Source organism: Hyla sarda, chromosome 3, assembly GCF_029499605.1.
Source record: "Hyla sarda isolate aHylSar1 chromosome 3, aHylSar1.hap1, whole genome shotgun sequence".
Classification (NCBI taxonomy): Eukaryota; Metazoa; Chordata; class Amphibia; order Anura; family Hylidae; genus Hyla; species Hyla sarda.
In genome coordinates, this window is record NC_079191.1 from 362,031,593 (window position 1) to 362,049,215 (window position 17,623).

At 42.0% G+C, this 17,623-nt stretch overlaps 1 protein-coding gene across 4 annotated transcripts in view; it reads left to right on the forward strand.

Annotated features, from left to right (window-relative positions):
- PUS10 (pseudouridine synthase 10) overlaps positions 1–17,623 on the forward strand; it is a 129,728-nt gene that overhangs the window by 75,152 nt on the left and 36,953 nt on the right. For 3 of the 4 annotated variants that reach the window (XM_056567683.1, XM_056567682.1, XM_056567684.1), the window contains 2 exons: positions 2,941–3,002; positions 4,873–4,918. In XM_056567683.1, coding sequence (XP_056423658.1) covers positions 2,941–3,002; positions 4,873–4,918 — 108 coding nt within the window. Of the gene's footprint in view, positions 1–2,940; positions 3,003–4,512; positions 4,648–4,872; positions 4,919–17,623 lie in introns of those variants that run through there. The other variant, XM_056567685.1, reaches the window with a different exon arrangement.

The window sequence follows — 17,623 nt, forward strand, 5'->3', positions numbered from 1 at the left end:
ATATGCACAAATGTGGTACTAAAACAAACTACAGATCATGGCACAAAAAAGTAGCTCTCACACATCCCTAAGTACGGAAAAATAAGGAAGTTAGAGGTGGTCAAAATAGGGCAATTTTAAACATACTGATTTTGTAAAAAAAAAAGTTTGAGATTTTTTAAAAGCAGTACAATAATAGAAATGTAGGTAACCATGGGTACCATTTTAATCGTATTGACCCAGAGAATAAAGAAAACATGTCATTTTTACCGTAAAATGTACAGCGTGAAAACCAAAACCCCCCAAATTTGCTAAATTATGATTTTTCATTTAAATTTCCTTACACAAATTTTTTTTTTGGGGGGGGGTTTACCATACATTTTAGGGTAGAATGAGTCATGTCATTACAAAGTACAATTGGTCACACAAAAAACAAGCCCTCATTTGGGTCTGTGAATGGAAATATAAAAGAGTTAAGGATTTTAGAAGACGAGGAGGAAAAAACAAAAACGCTAAAATAAAATTGGCTGTGTCCTTAAAGGGGTACTCCAGTGAAAAACATTTTCTTTTAAATCAACTGATGCCAGAAAGTTAAACAGATTTGTAAATTACTTCTATAAAAAAAATCTTAATCCTTCCAGTACTTATCAGCTGCTGTATAATACACAGGAAGTTCTTTTCTCTTTGAATTTCCTTTCTGCTGACCACAAGTGCTCTCTGCTGACACCTCTGTCCATGTCAGCAACTGTCCAGAGTAGGAGCAAATCCCCAAAGCAAATCTCTTTTGCTCTGGCAGTTCCTGAGGTGGACAGAAGTGTCAAGGGGTACTCCGCTGCTCAGCGTCTTGGCACAAACTGTTCCGAACGCTGGAGCTGGGAGCTCGTGACATCATAGCCCCGCCCCCTCTTGATTTCACGCCACGCCTCCTCAATGCAAGTCTATGGGAGGGGGCGTGAAAGCCATCATGCCCCCTTCAATAGACTTGCATTGAGGGGGGGGGGGGGGCTATGATGTCACAAACTCCCGGCTCCAGCGTTCACAACAGTTTGTTCCAAACGCTGAGCAGTGGAGTTCCCCTTTAAGGTCATAATGGGCTGTGTCCTTAAGGGGTTAAAGGGGTATTCCAGGCAAAAACTTTTTTTTATATATCAACTGGCCCTGGAAAATTAAACAGATTTGTAAATTACCGTACTTCTATTAAAAAATCTTAATCCTTCCAATAGTTATTAGCTTCTGAAGTTTAGTTGCTGTTTTCTGTCTAACTGCTTTCTGATGACTCACGTCCCGGGAGCTGTCCAGCTCCTATGGGGATATTCTCCCATCATGCACAGCTCCCGGGACGTGACCTCATCATTGAGCAGTTAGACAGAAAACTTCAGAAGCTAATAACTATTGGAAGGATTAAGATTTTTTAATAGAAGTAATTTACAAATCTGTTTAACTTTCCGGAGCCAGTTGATATATATAAAAAAAGTTTTTGCCTGGAATAGCCAATTGCATTGTGCATACAATGGGTTACTCGGCTACCAGTGCAAAAATACCTTTTGTCCATATCTAGTTCTATTTGCACCAGAAGTCAGAAAAGCATTACTCACATGAAATACAGATCCAACTGCAGAGGACATGTGTGCAAATATCCCAGTCACTCCGTTTATCAACAGATTTGTAAATTACGTCTATTAAAAAAAATCTTAATCCTTCCAGTACTTATCAGCTGCTGTATGCTTCACAGGAACTTCTTTTCTTTTTGAATTTCCTTTCTGTCTGACCACGGTGCTCTCTCCTGACACCTCTGTCCACGTTAGAAACTGTCCAGAGCAGGAGAAAATCCACATAGCAAACCTCTCCTGCTCTGGACAGTTCCTAAAATGGAGAGAGGTGTCAGCAGAGAGCACTGTGGTCATGACAGAAAGAAAAGAACTTCCTGTGGAGCTTACAGTAGCCAATAAGTACTGGAAGGATTAAACATTTTTCAACAGAAGTAATTTATAAATCTGTTTAACTTTCTGGAGCCAGTTGATTTAAAAAAATGTTTTTCCACTGGAGGACCCCTTTAATGATTCATGCTTATCTGTGTATGAAAAAGCATACAAATAGCTGTCATTCACTGTTTAGCACCACCCATTGGACTCCAAGGCTCACTTTGTGTGTTTTTTATGTTGGGTGTGCTAATATTTGCTAAAATTTAATAAAAAAAAAAATTATAATATATATATATTTTTTTTTTTTAAAGTGATGCTGTCGGGTATAAAAATACATAAAGAAATAAAGGGAACTTTTTCCTGGCCTCCTACAGCCTATTTTATGAGGACCTTGCATACAGCAGCCTAGATTTCTTATTTCTGTAAGAATTTAATTTAAGAATGTGACTGCATATGTGCTTTAAAGGGGTACTCCGCTGCTCAGTGTTTGGAACAAAATGTTCCGAATGCTTAGAGCTCGTAACGTCATTGCCGCGCCCCTCATGTTGTTACGTCCCGCCCCCTCAATGCAAGTCTATGGGAGGGGGCGTGACAGCCGTCACGCCCCCTCCCATAGACTTGCATTGAGGGGGCGTGATGTCATGAGGGGGTGGGGCAATGATGTCACGAGCTCCCGGCTCTAAGCATTCGGAACATCTTGTTCCAAACCTTTTAATAGTACTCATAACGGAAACAGGGTGTAGGTTTTGGTCCCACGTCAGACCATACTTGGCACAAAAATCACCCAGCATAAATAATATCCAATAAATGAGCTAAACCAAAAATTCAAGCGCGCACCTTAAAAATTCAAGCGCGCACCTTACATTTTTGGTTCAGCTCATTTCCTTGATATTAATGTTTGTACTGCAGGGTTTCTCTTTGTAGTGATGTCGTTGAGGATTGGTTTCCTTTTACGCTTGATCTCCATGCAGAGTATTCTCCCTTCCCCGTTTTTTTTACCGCATTTCTGTCATCTCTAAAATCTTGTTTTTGTTTTTAGAGTTTGTTTGAAGTCGGGGTGGTGTTTTGTCACCAAGAAACAGATGAGGACTGCCACTTCCTGTAAGTGCCGCTGCCCCGGAGATTATAATCTATGACTTTTACTACAGTGTTAGAGCCAAATTCCTCATTTACTAGGTATATTAGTCATAGAAGCAACATAGGGAAAGCACTGTACAGGTCATCTACTCATTACTCATCTGATAGATTTACAGAAGATGTAATCCCCAGCTGATTCACCACAAGCCACGATTCTTGTTTACCTGAAGCAGGTACAGGCACTTCCATTAGGAAATGTATTCCCGATTAATATAATCTATGTAATCCTGCACATCTAATGTGATTGTGATCACCCAAAAATCCAGCAGCTCTGAATTTCTGAAGACTGTCATGTTGTAACCTGTTTGTGTTGTGTTTGTGACCACATTTACATTCATAGGCCACATGTTACAGTGAAGCCCTTTCCTAATGATGGTCGTGACCGGTACAGGACCGTTTCCAAAAGTCCAAACATGCTGTGTTTTTGGTTGCAGGTCACATACGACTTTGCCATTTTAGACCACAGGATAGGGGATATCTAGCTGGTCGATGGGGGTCCAATTGCTGGGACCCTCACACATCATGCCAACGGAGGCCAAATGTTCCTTGAGTGGAAGAAGTTGGCAGTGCCCGTGTTTGGCCAATGCTCTATTCACTGTCAATGGGATTTCTACACATTCCAGAGCATTTAATTTGACTATGTTTGGAAGTTCTAAAAAAAAGGAAATGGAGAGGGGGTTGGTTATGCTGCCAATCTATTCTTTTTTGCATTAGACCTTGATTATTGTGGAGAGCTCCAGTGGTGAGACCTTGACTGATCAGCTAGTTATCACTTATCACCTATGGGGGAGATTTCTCAAAACCTTTCCAGAGTAAAAGTTGCCCAGTTGCCCATAGCAACCAATCAGATCGCTTCTTTCATTTTTAACAAGACCTCTGCAAAGTGAAAGAAGCAATGGGCAACTGGGCAAATTTTCCTCTGCATAGGTTTTGATCAATCTCCCCCAGTATTATCAGTACTAAAGTATTGATGGAAATAATAGAATAGCCCCCCCCCCCCCCAAAAAAAAATGTGTTACTAATTTTTTGATAATATAAATAATTTGCCATAATAGGAAAAAACAACTTTCAGTCTAAGGCTGAGTACCTGTCTTTAAAGGAAAACGGTCTCCCGTTCACCCACACTAATCCAATACACCGGGTTATAGTGCGGGTGAACAGGAGACCCATGCAGGGTCTCTGACTCCTTTACGTACCTGTAGTCCACTGCCCGGTCCTCTTTCTTCAGTGAATTGCGCGCTGGAGGCGGGTCTGCTGGCTGGATTTGAATATTCTTGGTCGCTGGTCACGTGAGCACTTGTGCCTACTTAACACTCACGTGACCAACTTTTATGTTTTAAGCTTTCCTGGTGTGTATTGTAAACAGATCGAGCATCACTGAGATTGTACAATATAGACGAGATTCAATAAAGTTACATATTTAGTATAGTTAAAAAAAAAAAACATGTCCATCAAGTTCAATAAGGAGGGGGGGAAATGGATGAAGGGAATTTGTATTAGCGGATAAAATGGAGGAGCTGGACCTTATAATAGACCTTAGTGTTAAACCTGTTTGCCATAGGGAAATAAACGTTCCCACTAGTCCAGCAGGGCCGATATTCTGTACATGGTATGTATTTTCTTCAGCATGGTTTAGTCTTCAGTCAGTTTCTCTTCTCCTAAGAATGAGGCTGCACAATTCTCAGTGACATTCTCCCTTTTATTTAGTGAATTTGAAATAAGGAATAGAAATAGTTTGTAGCATATTTCAAGGTTCATTCAAGAACCACACCTTGACTTGGTTGTCTCGTTCTTCTAGAAGTTCTTTCTAATTGACTGTTTCATCTCTTTTTAGGGCCACAGTATGTAAGGACTGTTTTAAACCTGCCAAAAATAAACAAGTAAGTACCTGACCATTCATGGATGTACAGTCTATGTACAGCGAATGCATGAAATTAAACCTAAAGGTTGCTGCAAGTTACATTATCAAATGTTTTGTTAATTTCATGATAGATAGGGAGTTGAGAACAGACTTAGGGCTATACTTTATTAGTACAGTATATATTGTACAGGGTGGGCCATTTATATGGATTTAATTTAATAAAATGGGAATGATTGGTGATATTAACTTCCTGTTTGTGGCACATTAGTATATGTGAGGGGGGAAACTTTTCCAGATGGGTGGTGAACATGGCGGCCATTTTGAAGTCGGCCATTTTGAATCCAACTTTAGTTTTTTCAATAGGAAGAGAGTCATGTGACATATCAAACCTATTGGGAATTTCACAAGAAAAACAATGATGTGCTTGGTTTTAACGTAACTTTATTCTTTCATGAGTTATTTACAAGTTTCTGACCACTTATAAAATGTGTTCAATGTGCTGCCCATTGTGTTGGATTGTCAATGCAACCCTCTTCTCCCACGCTGCACACACTGATAGCAACACCGCAGGAGAAATGCTAGCACAGGCTTCCAGTATCCGTATACACTGCTATATACTACTATATACACCGCAGGAGAAATGCTAGCACAGGCATCCAGTATCCGTATACACTGCTATATACTACTATATACACTGCAGGAGAAATGCTAGCACAGGCTTCCAGTATCCGTATACACTGCTATATACTACTATATACACTGCAGGAGAAATGCTAGCACAGGCTTCCAGTATCCGTATACACTGCTATATACTACTATTTACACCGCAGGAGAAATGCTAGCATAGGCTTCCAGTATCCGTATACACTGCTATATACTACTATATACACCGCAGGAGAAATGCTAGCACAGGCTTCCAGTATCCGTATACACTGCTATATACTACTATTTACACCGCAGGAGAAATGCTAGCACAGGCTTCCAGTATCCGTATACACTGCTATATACTACTATTTACACCGTAGGAGAAATGCTAGCACAGGCTTCCAGTATCCGTATACACTGCTATATACTACTATTTACACCGCAGGAGAAATGCTAGCACAGGCTTCCAGTATCCGTATACACTGCTATATACTACTATTTACACCGCAGGAGAAATGCTAGCATAGGCTTCCAGTATCCGTATACACTGCTATATACTACTATATACACCGCAGGAGAAATGCTGGCACAGGCTTCCAGTATCCGTATACACTGCTATATACTACTATTTACACCGCAGGAGAAATGCTAGCACAGGCTTCCAGTATCCGTATACACTGCTGTATACTACTATTTACACCGCAGGAGAAATGCTAGCACAGGCTTCCAGTATCCATATACACTGCTATATACTACTATATACACCACAGGAGAAATGCTAGCACAGGCTTCCAGTATCCGTATACACTGCTATATACTAATATATACACCGCAGGAGAAATGCTGGCACAGGCATCCAGTATCCGTATACACTGCTATATACTACTATATACACCGCAGGAGAAATGCTAGCACAGGCTTCCAGTATCCGTATACACTGCTATATACTACTATATACACCGCAGGAGAAATGCTGGCACAGGCATCCAGTATCCGTATACACTGCTATATACTACTATATACACCGCAGGAGAAATGCTAGCACAGGCTTCCAGTATCCGTATACACTGCTATATACTACTATTTACACCGCAGGAGAAATGCTAGCATAGGCTTCCAGTATCCGTAGTTTCACACGTAAGCAAAACCTGCGAAACCCACTAACAAAAGTATTTTTTAAAGCAGAAAAGTTTTCCCTTATGTTAATAGCCAAAGTTCTTTATCTACCCTTTATTACCAGTAGTGTTGCTGGAGAGTGATGGGAGGAGGGGCGTACCGCATTGGGTGACACCCTGACTGGTCTACCCGGCACTAAATAGCTGCACTCCAACTATCCCGCAACAACCCATCCACCCTCCTCAGAAAAAAATATTAAAAACATACTATGCCGCACCATGAATATCCGTAGGCTTTTTTGTTTAAATTTGAGGGTGCTTTTTGTGACGTTGGTGGGCGGAGTCTTGTGTCGCTGCGATGAGGTCAGAGTTTACGTCAGGAAGGAAGACAGCGCAGCACTAACGGGCACATAAACGATAGTGAAGCCCCTCCCCCCCAAAAAAGGCTTGGTTCGTTACCCACCACAAGGTGTTCCAGGGGGTGCGGGTGTGTTAAGGGGGTCTTTTCAGCGTGTAGGGGGGTCGGTTTGACTTATGTTAGCCGACTGTTTTGTGGTTTTTGGATCCGGTTTATGGGTGGGTTCCGATTTCATGAGGAATAGTAATGTAGAGGGGAGGGTGGGGTGCCGGCATAATGCACAGTAATGGAGGGGACAGTGGCAGATCAAGGTGGAGGGGAAAGGGGCAATTGTGTGTCTGAATGTGTGTGTGAGTATGTGTGTATGTATGTGTGTATGTATGTGTACATTAGCAGAAAAAGAATTACATTAGACACCCATGCACAGTGCAAGTAAGAAAGCTGTAGAAAACACCACAGGGGCAATGTATGGTACACAGTTCCTTATAAAAACGTAGTGGCACATAAAAGGGGACATTTATTGTGAGGGAAACATGGCAGGGGGCATTATAAGTGGGGGGCACATTACGGGGGCATAAATATGAGGGGCACATGACGGGGGCATTATATGTGAGGGGCACATGACAGGGGGGCCCCTTGTTGAGTTGTTCTTTTCTGTCTTGCAACAGTGCTCTCTGATGACATCTCTGCTTGTCTCAGAAACTGCACAGAGTAGAAGAGGTTTGCTATGGGGATTTGCTTCTACTCTGGACAGTTCCTGAGACAAGTGTCATCAGAGAGCAGTTAGACGGAAAAGAACAACTCAACTTCTGCAGCTCATAAGTACTGAAAGGATTAAGATTTTTTAATAGAAGTAATATACAAATCTAGTCCATTTTAGGTATTACACACCCCTCCCACAAGGGGCCCCTTGTGAGGTGGAATTTTTTATCAGTTTTTTCAGTTCTTTATTTTAATAAAATACACTTTATTATAATTGAAGCACGATCTTTGGTCCTTTTATTAATCTTAGTTTCTTTCACCTAATATACCTTCCTTGAGGTCTGGGTATTTTTCTCTTTTTTATTTATTTAATATTGGCACCCTAGGTATAGGTGCATTACCCATTTGTCCTCGGTTGGTATTATAACTGTGAGCTGCACTTATTATTCTTCTCCTTTTTTCTCAAGTAATTTACAAATCTGTTTAACTTTCTGGAGCCAGTTGATATATAAAAAAAGTTTTTTCCTGGATAACCCTTTAGAGTGGGGGTTAATTTCCTTTTCTGCAGACGTATGCACTTTCTGTAAGTCAGGTGTGACCTGGAATACATATGCGACTTTTAAACGGAGATGCGACTTTTTTCTTCATAAATAGCGACTATCGCATTTGATAAATACATGACCACTGCAAAATAAAAAATTTATACGTGAGCAGATTTCAGAAGTGTGTGTTGGAATAAGCAAAAATCGAAAAGTTGCAGTATGTATAAAAAGCCGCACGTGCGCAAGTACATACGACTTTTTTAAGCAAAAGAAATCTACTACGGAGCTTGATAAATCTCCTTGATAGTTCATAAGGTTGAAAAAAGACCAAAGTCCATCTTAAACCTATATCCCTAATGAGTCCCTACTGAGTTGATCCAGAGGAAGGCAAAAAACCCTCATACTAGAGGTAAAAAAATTCCTTCCCGACTCCAAATATGGAGAATATATACCTGGAATATCAGAATAAATCCCTGGATCAACCTTCTGTCCCTATAAATCTAGAATCCATAACCAGCGATGTTATTACTCTCCAAAAATGCATCCAGACCTTTTGAATTCTTTTACAGAGTTCACCATGACCAACTCCTCCGGGAGAGAATTCCACAGTCTCACTGCTCTTACAGTAAAGAACCCCAGTCTGTGCTGGTGTAGAAACCTTCTTTCCTCTAGATGTAGAGGATGCCCCCTTGTTATAGAGTCCTGGGTATGAATAGATCATGGGAAAGATCTCTGTACTGTCCCCTGATATATTTATAGATAGCCCCCCCCCCCCCCCCCTTCATACAGTTCTATGGGAGAGGCACGAACGGAGATACAGGATCAAGGTCCCAACATTCAGACCCCCCCGTGATCAGACTCTTATCCTCTATCCTGTGGATAGGTGATAAGTTTAAGTTCATTACTGTATACAGGCAGAAGGTCAGGGAAGGAGAGTATTATACATTACTGTATACAGGCAGAAGGTCAGGGCAGGAGAGTATTATACATTACTGTATACAGGCAGAAGGACAGGGCAGCAGAGTATTATACATTACTGTATACAGGCAGAAGGTCAGGGCAGCAGAGTATTATACATTACTGTATACAGACAGAAGATCAGGGCAGCAGAGTATTATTCATTACTGTATACAGGCAGAAGGTCAGGGCAGCAGAGTATTATACATTACTGTATACAGGCAGAAGGTCAGGGCAGGAGAGTATTATACATTACTGTATACAGGCAGAAGGTCAGGGCAGCAGAGTATTATACATTACTGTATACAGGCAGAAGGTCAGGGCAGGAGAGTATTATACATTACTGTATACAGGCAGAAGGACAGGGCAGCAGAGTATTATACATTACTGTATACAGGCAGAAGGTCAGGGCAGCAGAGTATTATACATTACTGTATACAGGCAGAAGGTCAGGGCAGCAGAGTATTATACATTACTGTATACAGGCAGAAGGTCAGGGCAGCAGAGTATTATACATTACTGTATACAGGCAGAAGGTCAGGGCAGCAGAGTATTATACATTACTGTATACAGGCAGAAGGACAGGGCAGCTGAGTATTATACATTACTGTATACAGGCAGAAGGTCAGGGCAGCAGAGTATTATACATTACTGTATACAGGCAGAAGGTCAGGGCAGCAGAGTATTATACATTACTGTATACAGGCAGAAGGTCAGGGCAGCAGAGTATTATACATTACTGTATACAGGCAGAAGGTCAGGGCAGCAGAGTATTATACATTACTGTATACAGGCAGAAGGTCAGGGCAGCAGAGTATTATACATTACTGTATACAGGCAGAAGGTCAGGGCAGCAGAGTATTATACATTACTGTATACAGGCAGAAGGTCAGGGCAGCAGAGTATTATACATTACTGTATACAGGCAGAAGGTCAGGGCAGCAGAGTATTATACATTACTGTATACAGGCAGAAGGTCAGGGCAGCAGAGTATTATACATTACTGTATACAGGCAGAAGGTCAGGGCAGCAGAGTATTATACATTACTGTATACAGGCAGAAGGTCAGGGCAGATGAGTATTATACATTACTGTATACAGGCAGAAGGTCAGGGCAGCTGAGTATTATTCATACTGTATACAGGCAGAAGGTCCTAGCAACAGCAGATAAATGATGGGAACCCCAAAATATAGAACACTTACAAGTACCTTAGCACAGTACAGAACTTTATGGTTCAGCATGAAAAAAAAAAAGATCTTTAAAGGAGGAGAATCACACTTTTTAAAATTCAAACTTCTCCTCTATCCAAAGTATACGGGATGAGTTTTAGATTGTGGGGCACCTGGCACCCCCCCCCCCCCCCCCTCTGTGTATCTCTATGGGAGAGCCTGAGTTGTGGAATGGCTCTCCCATAGAGGTACATGGAGGGGGCGTGTTGGCCGCTGCTTCATGCAGGGGTCAACATGCCCCATTCTAGGGAAGAGCTGGGGTCCCGTCTAGGAGATCTCAGGGGGTCCCAGCTGTCTGACCCCCTGCGGTCTAAAACTTATCTCCTATCCTTTTGGATATGTTTTTTTTTTTGCCTTGATATATCTCCTTTAATAAAAGATATGACCACAGAGAATTGGAGAAAGACAAAAAGATTTGTTGCTGTATGCCACAGAGGATAAAGATGTCCTAGAATGGGGGTCTTGAAGAGAGTGCCAAGTGGGAAGAGCAGGGAAGGATGCTGAGCTAAAGGGGCACAGAATGGACGGGAGAATACCCCGCAGTATAAGAGTGCTGTATTACACATATTGGGGGAGATTTATCAAAACCTGTGCAGAGGAAGAGTGGTGCAGTTGCCCATAGCAACCAATCAGATTGCTTCTTTCATTTTCCACAGGCCTCTTTAGAGGCCTGTGGAAAATGAAAGAAGCAATGTGATTGGTTGCTATGGGCAACTGCACCACTCTTCCTCTGCACAGGTTTTGATAAATCTCCCCCATTGTCCCCGAGCTATCGCCTCCCGAACTATAAGGTCATAATGTCAATTGGCAGCCATGGTTACATGATGTGTTGTACCTGTGGATGATAAATCATCATGTAGGAACGTGCAGAGAGGCAGCATGGAAATGGTCCAAATCTGTCAGGATATATATCTGCATCTTTATCATCGTATAAATCCATAGATCTACATAATTTTTTCTTTCCTCCTTCGTTTAGCTTCGTATAACACCCACATAATTGTAAATAAAGATTTCAGTAATGTGTATTAATACGCTATTTAAAATGTGACTAAAGAGGAAGCAATAGGAGGAGGAGGAAGTTGGGTTGGAAAATCGTTTTGTTTATTTACTGGCTGTTTCTAGGTGTGTTGTGTATGATACAAGAAGCACCTTGTCTTTTTGTCTTGTTTTGTTTGATAGCCTGGACTCTCTACTAGTAGAAATAAAGATTAAGTCATTGCATGTTCTTCATAGATACCCAGATCATTCTTAAAATGTTACATAAGCAACAGATACATAAGGGTTTTCCAGGTTAAAGTGGTACTCCGGGGCCTGATCGTGGGGATCCCGCCGCTGGGGACCCCCGTGATCTTGCACGCAACACCCAGTTTATAATCAGTCCCCGGAGCGTGTTCGCTCCGGGTCTGATTACCGGCGACCACAGGGCCGGCGGCGTGTGATGTCACGCCTCCGCCCCCGTGTGATGTCAAACTTCGCCCCTCAATGCAAGCGTATGGGAGGGGGCGTGGCAGCTGCCACGCCCCTTCCCATAGGCTTGCATTGAGGGAGGTGGAACATGATGTCACATGGGGCGGAGCCTTGACATCACAACGCTCCGGCCCCGTGATTATATACATGCTCCGGGGACTGATTATAAACTGGGTGCTGCGTGCAAGATCACGGGCGTCCCCAGCGGCGGGATCCCTGCAATCAGGCATCTTATCCCCTATCCTTTGGATAGGGGATAAGATGTCTAAGCGCTGGAGTACCCCTTTAAACTAAACATTTTGCAGGGGACAAGGATTGGAAAACCTACAGCGGCTTGTATAAATATTCACTCCCTTGGACCTTTTGCCCATTTTGCTTGTGTTACAAACTGGAATTCAACACAACATGGGAACAAAAAAGGTGACATCTGTTGGAAGTATTCACCCCCTGAGACAACACTTGGTAGAACCACCGTTCACTGCGATTACGGCTGCCAGTCTTTTGGGTCTAGTGCAACAAACCACAGATGACACGGATTAATGCTGTGTAATATACTGATCAGTGTTAGGAATCAAAAAATTCCATGTTATAGTCCCTTATGGGGACTAAAAATAAAATGTGGGAAAAAAAAAAGTTATAAATGTAAGCCCCTCCCCCTAATAAAAGTTTGAATCACCCTTTTCCCATTTCATAAATAAAATAATGTAAAAGAAATAAATGTGGTATCGCCGCATGTGTAAACATCTATATTATTAAAATATAATGTTATTAATCCACACGGTAAATGGCATAAATGTAAAAAAAAAAAAAAAATACCAAAGTCCAGAATTGCTCATTTTTGGTCACTTCATATAGCAGAAAAAAATTCATAAAAAGTTATCAAAATGTCCATTAAAAACAAAAATGGCACCGTTAAAAATTACAGATCACGGCACAAAAATGGAGCCTTCATCTAGCCCCGTATGCGGAAAAATAAAAAAATTATAGGGGTCAGAAAGGGGTAATTTTAAGCCTACTTATTTTCTTACAAAAATTTATAGTTTTTTTCACTAGCAAAATAAAACAAAACCTATATAAATTGGGTATCGTTGTAATTGTATGGACCTACAGGATAAAGATAAGGTCATTTTTACCGAAAAGTGCACTACGTAAAAACGCAATCCCCTAAAATATGCATAATAGCATTTTATTTATTTATTTTTTTTTCATTTTGCTTCACAATTTTTTGGGGGGGCTTCACCAAACATTTTGGGGTAAAATGAGTGATGTCATTGCAAAGTACAATAAGTCCCACAAACAACAAGACCTATAAATGAAAAATCTACGAAAAATTGGAAGAGTTATGGATTTTAAAAGATGAGGAGAAAAAAATGAAAACGCAAAAAATGAAAAATTGCTGCGTCATTAAAGGGGTACTCCGGTGGAATTTTTTTTTTTTTTTTTAAATCAACTTGTGCCAGAAAGTTAAACAGATTTGTAAATTATATCTATTAAAAATCTTTACCCTTCCAGTACTTATTAGCTGCTGTATACTACAGAGGAAATTCTTTACTTTTTGGATTTCTTTTCTGTCCTGACCACAGTGTTCTCTGCTGACACCTCTGTCCATTTTAGGAACTGTCCAGAGACGCATATGTTTACTATGGGGATTTTCTCCTGCTCCGGACAATTCCTGACATGGACAGAGGTGTCAGCAGAGAGTACTGTGATCATGACAGAAAAGAAATCCAAAAAGAAAAGAATTTCCTCTGTAGTATACAGCAGCTAATAAGTACTGGAAGGATTAAGATTTTTTAATAAAAGTAATTTACAAATTGTTTAACTTTCTGGCATCGGTTGATTTAATAGAAAAAAAGTTTTGCACTGGAGTACCTCTTTAAGGGGTCCAAAGGTGGTGAATGCTCACCCATCTGGTAGATCTTGGTCTAGCACCACTGCTGCTCTTGGGTGCCCCTGAGAAGTGCATGGGATGCTGTGACGTGCGAGAGAGTCCCCAATGGGGCTTATATTATAAGTTGTCAATGATCGGTATAATTTTCAGGTGTGCAATAAAAATTTAATATCTAGTAGAAACTCGTACAACACACAAACGGAGAATATACCAACTCCATATAGATGTTACCCATTACCCTATTACAGTACATGTTTTATATTAAATGTGTGTTAAAAGCCATACATGGACAATTGACATGTTCAGATGAATCTCCCCAAGTTTAGTTGTATCCTAAGTTTCCATCACATAAAGAATAGTTATTTGGGTACATTTTTGTGACTAGGAGAAACATGATACAATGATGTAGGGGGGGCCTCATTATCTGTAAAGTTAGCCACAAGGACATTGAGGGAGCCTTAGTTTTCCTTTACCGCAATGGGGGGAAAAAGCCCTGTTAGGATCCGGATACTGTGAGGATACTGGTGGTGGATCCTCTGTGTCAGAGAGGGATTGGCGTGGACCATGCCGGTGGACCGGTTCTAAGTTGCTACTGGTATTCACCAGAGCCCGCCGCAAAGCGGGATGGTCTTGCTGCGGCGGTAGCAACCAGGTCGTGTCCACCGGTAATGGCTCAACCTCACTGACTGCTGAGAGTGGCGTGAGACAGGAGGACTAGACAGAGGCGAGGTCAGACGTAGCAGAAGGTCAAGGCAGGCGGCAAGGTTCGTAGTCAAGGGCAACGGCAGAAGGTCTGGTAACACTGGTAAGGCAAACACAGAAACGCTTTCACTAGGCACAAGGCAACAAGATCCGGCAATGCAGGGAAGGGGAAGTGAGTTAATATAGGCCTGGAGCAGGTGAGCTAATACACTGATTGGGCCAGGCACCAATTAGCGGTGCACTGGCCCTTTAAATCTTAGAGAGCTGGCGCGCGCGCCAGGACGTGACAGCCGGGGACCGGGACAGGTAAGTAGATTGGGATGCAACCCACGAGCGGGCGCGTCCCGCTATGCGGATCGCATCCCCGCCTGCAGTGCAGAGAGGAGAACGCCGCGAGCGCTCCGGGGAGGAGCAGGGACCCGGAGCGCTCGGCGTAACAAGCCCTGGCCGCCGAGACCAGGGGCACCACTTTTATTGTAAATTTACACACTTTTCCATCTTGTCTGACAAGAGTAAATGGAGTGTGTCCTTAGCAAAGGAAGTAGTGTGACTTTAATTAAAGAGGTATTCCAGGAATTTTTTTTTATTTGACTGTGCTACAGGGGCTGTAAAGTTAGTGTAGTTCATAATATAGTGTCTGTACCTGTGTGTGACGGTTTTCTCACAATTCTTATGTGATTTTCACCCCACTATTTATTTTTACCAGCATACAAAATTACTGTTGTCTCAGATTTTTCCCAGCTTACGGCCGAGACCTGACCAACTAGTCAGCTGATGACAGGGAGCCTGTCTGCTTCAATGGTTGGAGAGAGCAATCTGCAACTAATGCAACAGCTTTAGGCACCCTGATTGAAAACCACAGGTCTTTTCTTTCAATGGGTGGGGTGGCTGATGAGTGATAGGGAGGAAAATGGCATTGTGGGATTTGTAGTCAAAAAAACATAAGTCAAACAGGAAATACAAGTTCACAAAAAGCTAACCATAGTGTTATGGTAATCTCACAACATAGCCATTTAGTCCTAAGACAAGCGCAGATCCTTCCTAAGCATGTCCATTACTGTCTGCCAGGTACGTACTAAAATCACCTTATGGTGGAGAACCCCTTTAAGGGAGGTGAGAATAGCGATACCAAAAACGGTGCAAGATTTAGGATTCTGGTGCAGTTTAAGCGAATAGTCTAAACTAGACTTGACAGTCTAAAACGTGAGAACTTTATAAAATGGCCTTAGCCACTGTGATACATCTGGTGCATCATTAAGAAGTCCACTCTAAATTTTCACTAAGAATTAGACCGTTTTAGTTACTCTGCGCCAATATATAACAAATATATGCAAAAACTGCCAGTTTGTGCCCATAGCAACCAATCACAGCTCAGCTTTCAGTTTACAAGATCTTGTTAAGATAGTTGAGCTGCGATTGGTTGATAAACCTAGGCCATAGTTTTTTTTTTTTTACTTTGATCATCCCCAGATTCGTTAAAAATGAGTTGCACTAGAAGATGTTGGCAGTGTCGCAGGGCACACATTTTAAGACATCTAATAAATAATTTTATAAGTAGCATAGGGTTACTTAAAGGGGTACTCCGCTGCTCAGCGTTTAAACGCTGGAGCCGTTGCCGGGAGCTTGTGACGTCACACCCCGCCCCCTCAATGCAAGTCTATGGGAGGGGGCGTGACAGCCGTCACGCCCCCTCCCATAGACTTGCATTGAGGGGCAGGGTGTGATGTCATGAGGGGCGGGGCTATGCCATCACAAGCTCCCGGGCGCCGGCTCCAGCGTTCGTAACCGTTTGTTCCAAACGCTTAGCAGCGGAGTACCCCTTTAAGCACATATAACAAAATAATGCAGTAATGCACAGTAAAAGTCATGGCTACCACGTATAATCTCACCCACAAGACAAGTTGAAGAAGGCTTTGAAATGGGTGTTGAGGTTGGAGTCATTCAAGTGGCTCCTACTTTATGAGTAATACTCCTTTTTGAACACTTGTCATGTAGTTGTGGTTATATGTGGTTGTCATAGGTTTATTTTAGGTAACTTATAAGATGCTTGTAAAATAGCAATATGCTTCTTCTCTTGTAACGTATTGGAAATGGATTTATGTATACTGATGAAGCTGCTTGTGTAGTAGATATGTTGTATCATCTGTTTAAAACGTGGCCTGACCAATGATGGGAGCTGCTGCATGGTCCAGAGCTCCCACAACCCCATCATCCCATCCTGTAATTTATCCTGCCCGCAGACCATGCATTAGCTGCCCTTCAGGGACGGTTTTTGGCCCTAGGCAAAATCAAAAGTGGGGCCCCAAAAGTCGTAATAGTGCACTAACCAGATTTGAACATTTTTGGTCACTTCAAATACTATAAAAAAAAATATCTGAAAAGCAATTGAAAAGTCCCATTAAAACAAAAATGGAACCGATAAAAACTACAAATCAAAGCGCAAAAAATGACCCTCATACATCCCCATATACAGAAAAATAAATGAGTTATAGGGATCAGAATAGTACAATTTTATATTTTTGTATAGTCCCCCCAAATTAGGTAGGCAGTATGATCCCCCACATTAGGTAGACAGTATAGTACCCCCCACATTAGGTAAAGAGTATAGCTCCCCCACATTAGGTTGGCAGTATAGTTCCCCCACATTAGGTGCAGTATAGCTCCCAACATTAGGTGCAGTACAGTTCCCCACACATTAGGTGCAGTACAGTTTCCCCACATTAGGTGCAGTACAGTTCCCCCACATAAGGTGCAGTATAGTTCCCCACATTAGGTGCAGTACAGTTTCCCCACATTAGGTGCAGTACAGTTCCCCCACATAAGGTGCAGTATAGTTCCCCACATTAGGTGCAGTATACAGTAGTCCCCCACATTAGGTGCAGTATACAGTAGTCCCCCACATTAGGTGCAGTATACAGTAGTCCCCCACATTAGGTGCAGTATACAGTAGTTCCCCACATTAGGTGCAGTATAGTTCCCCACATTAGGGGCAGTATAGTCCCCCCACATTAGGGGCAGTATACAGTAGTCCCCCCACATTAGGTGCAGTATACAGTAGTTCCCCCCCATTAGGTGCAGTATACAGTAGTCCCCCACATTAGGTGCAGTATGTTCC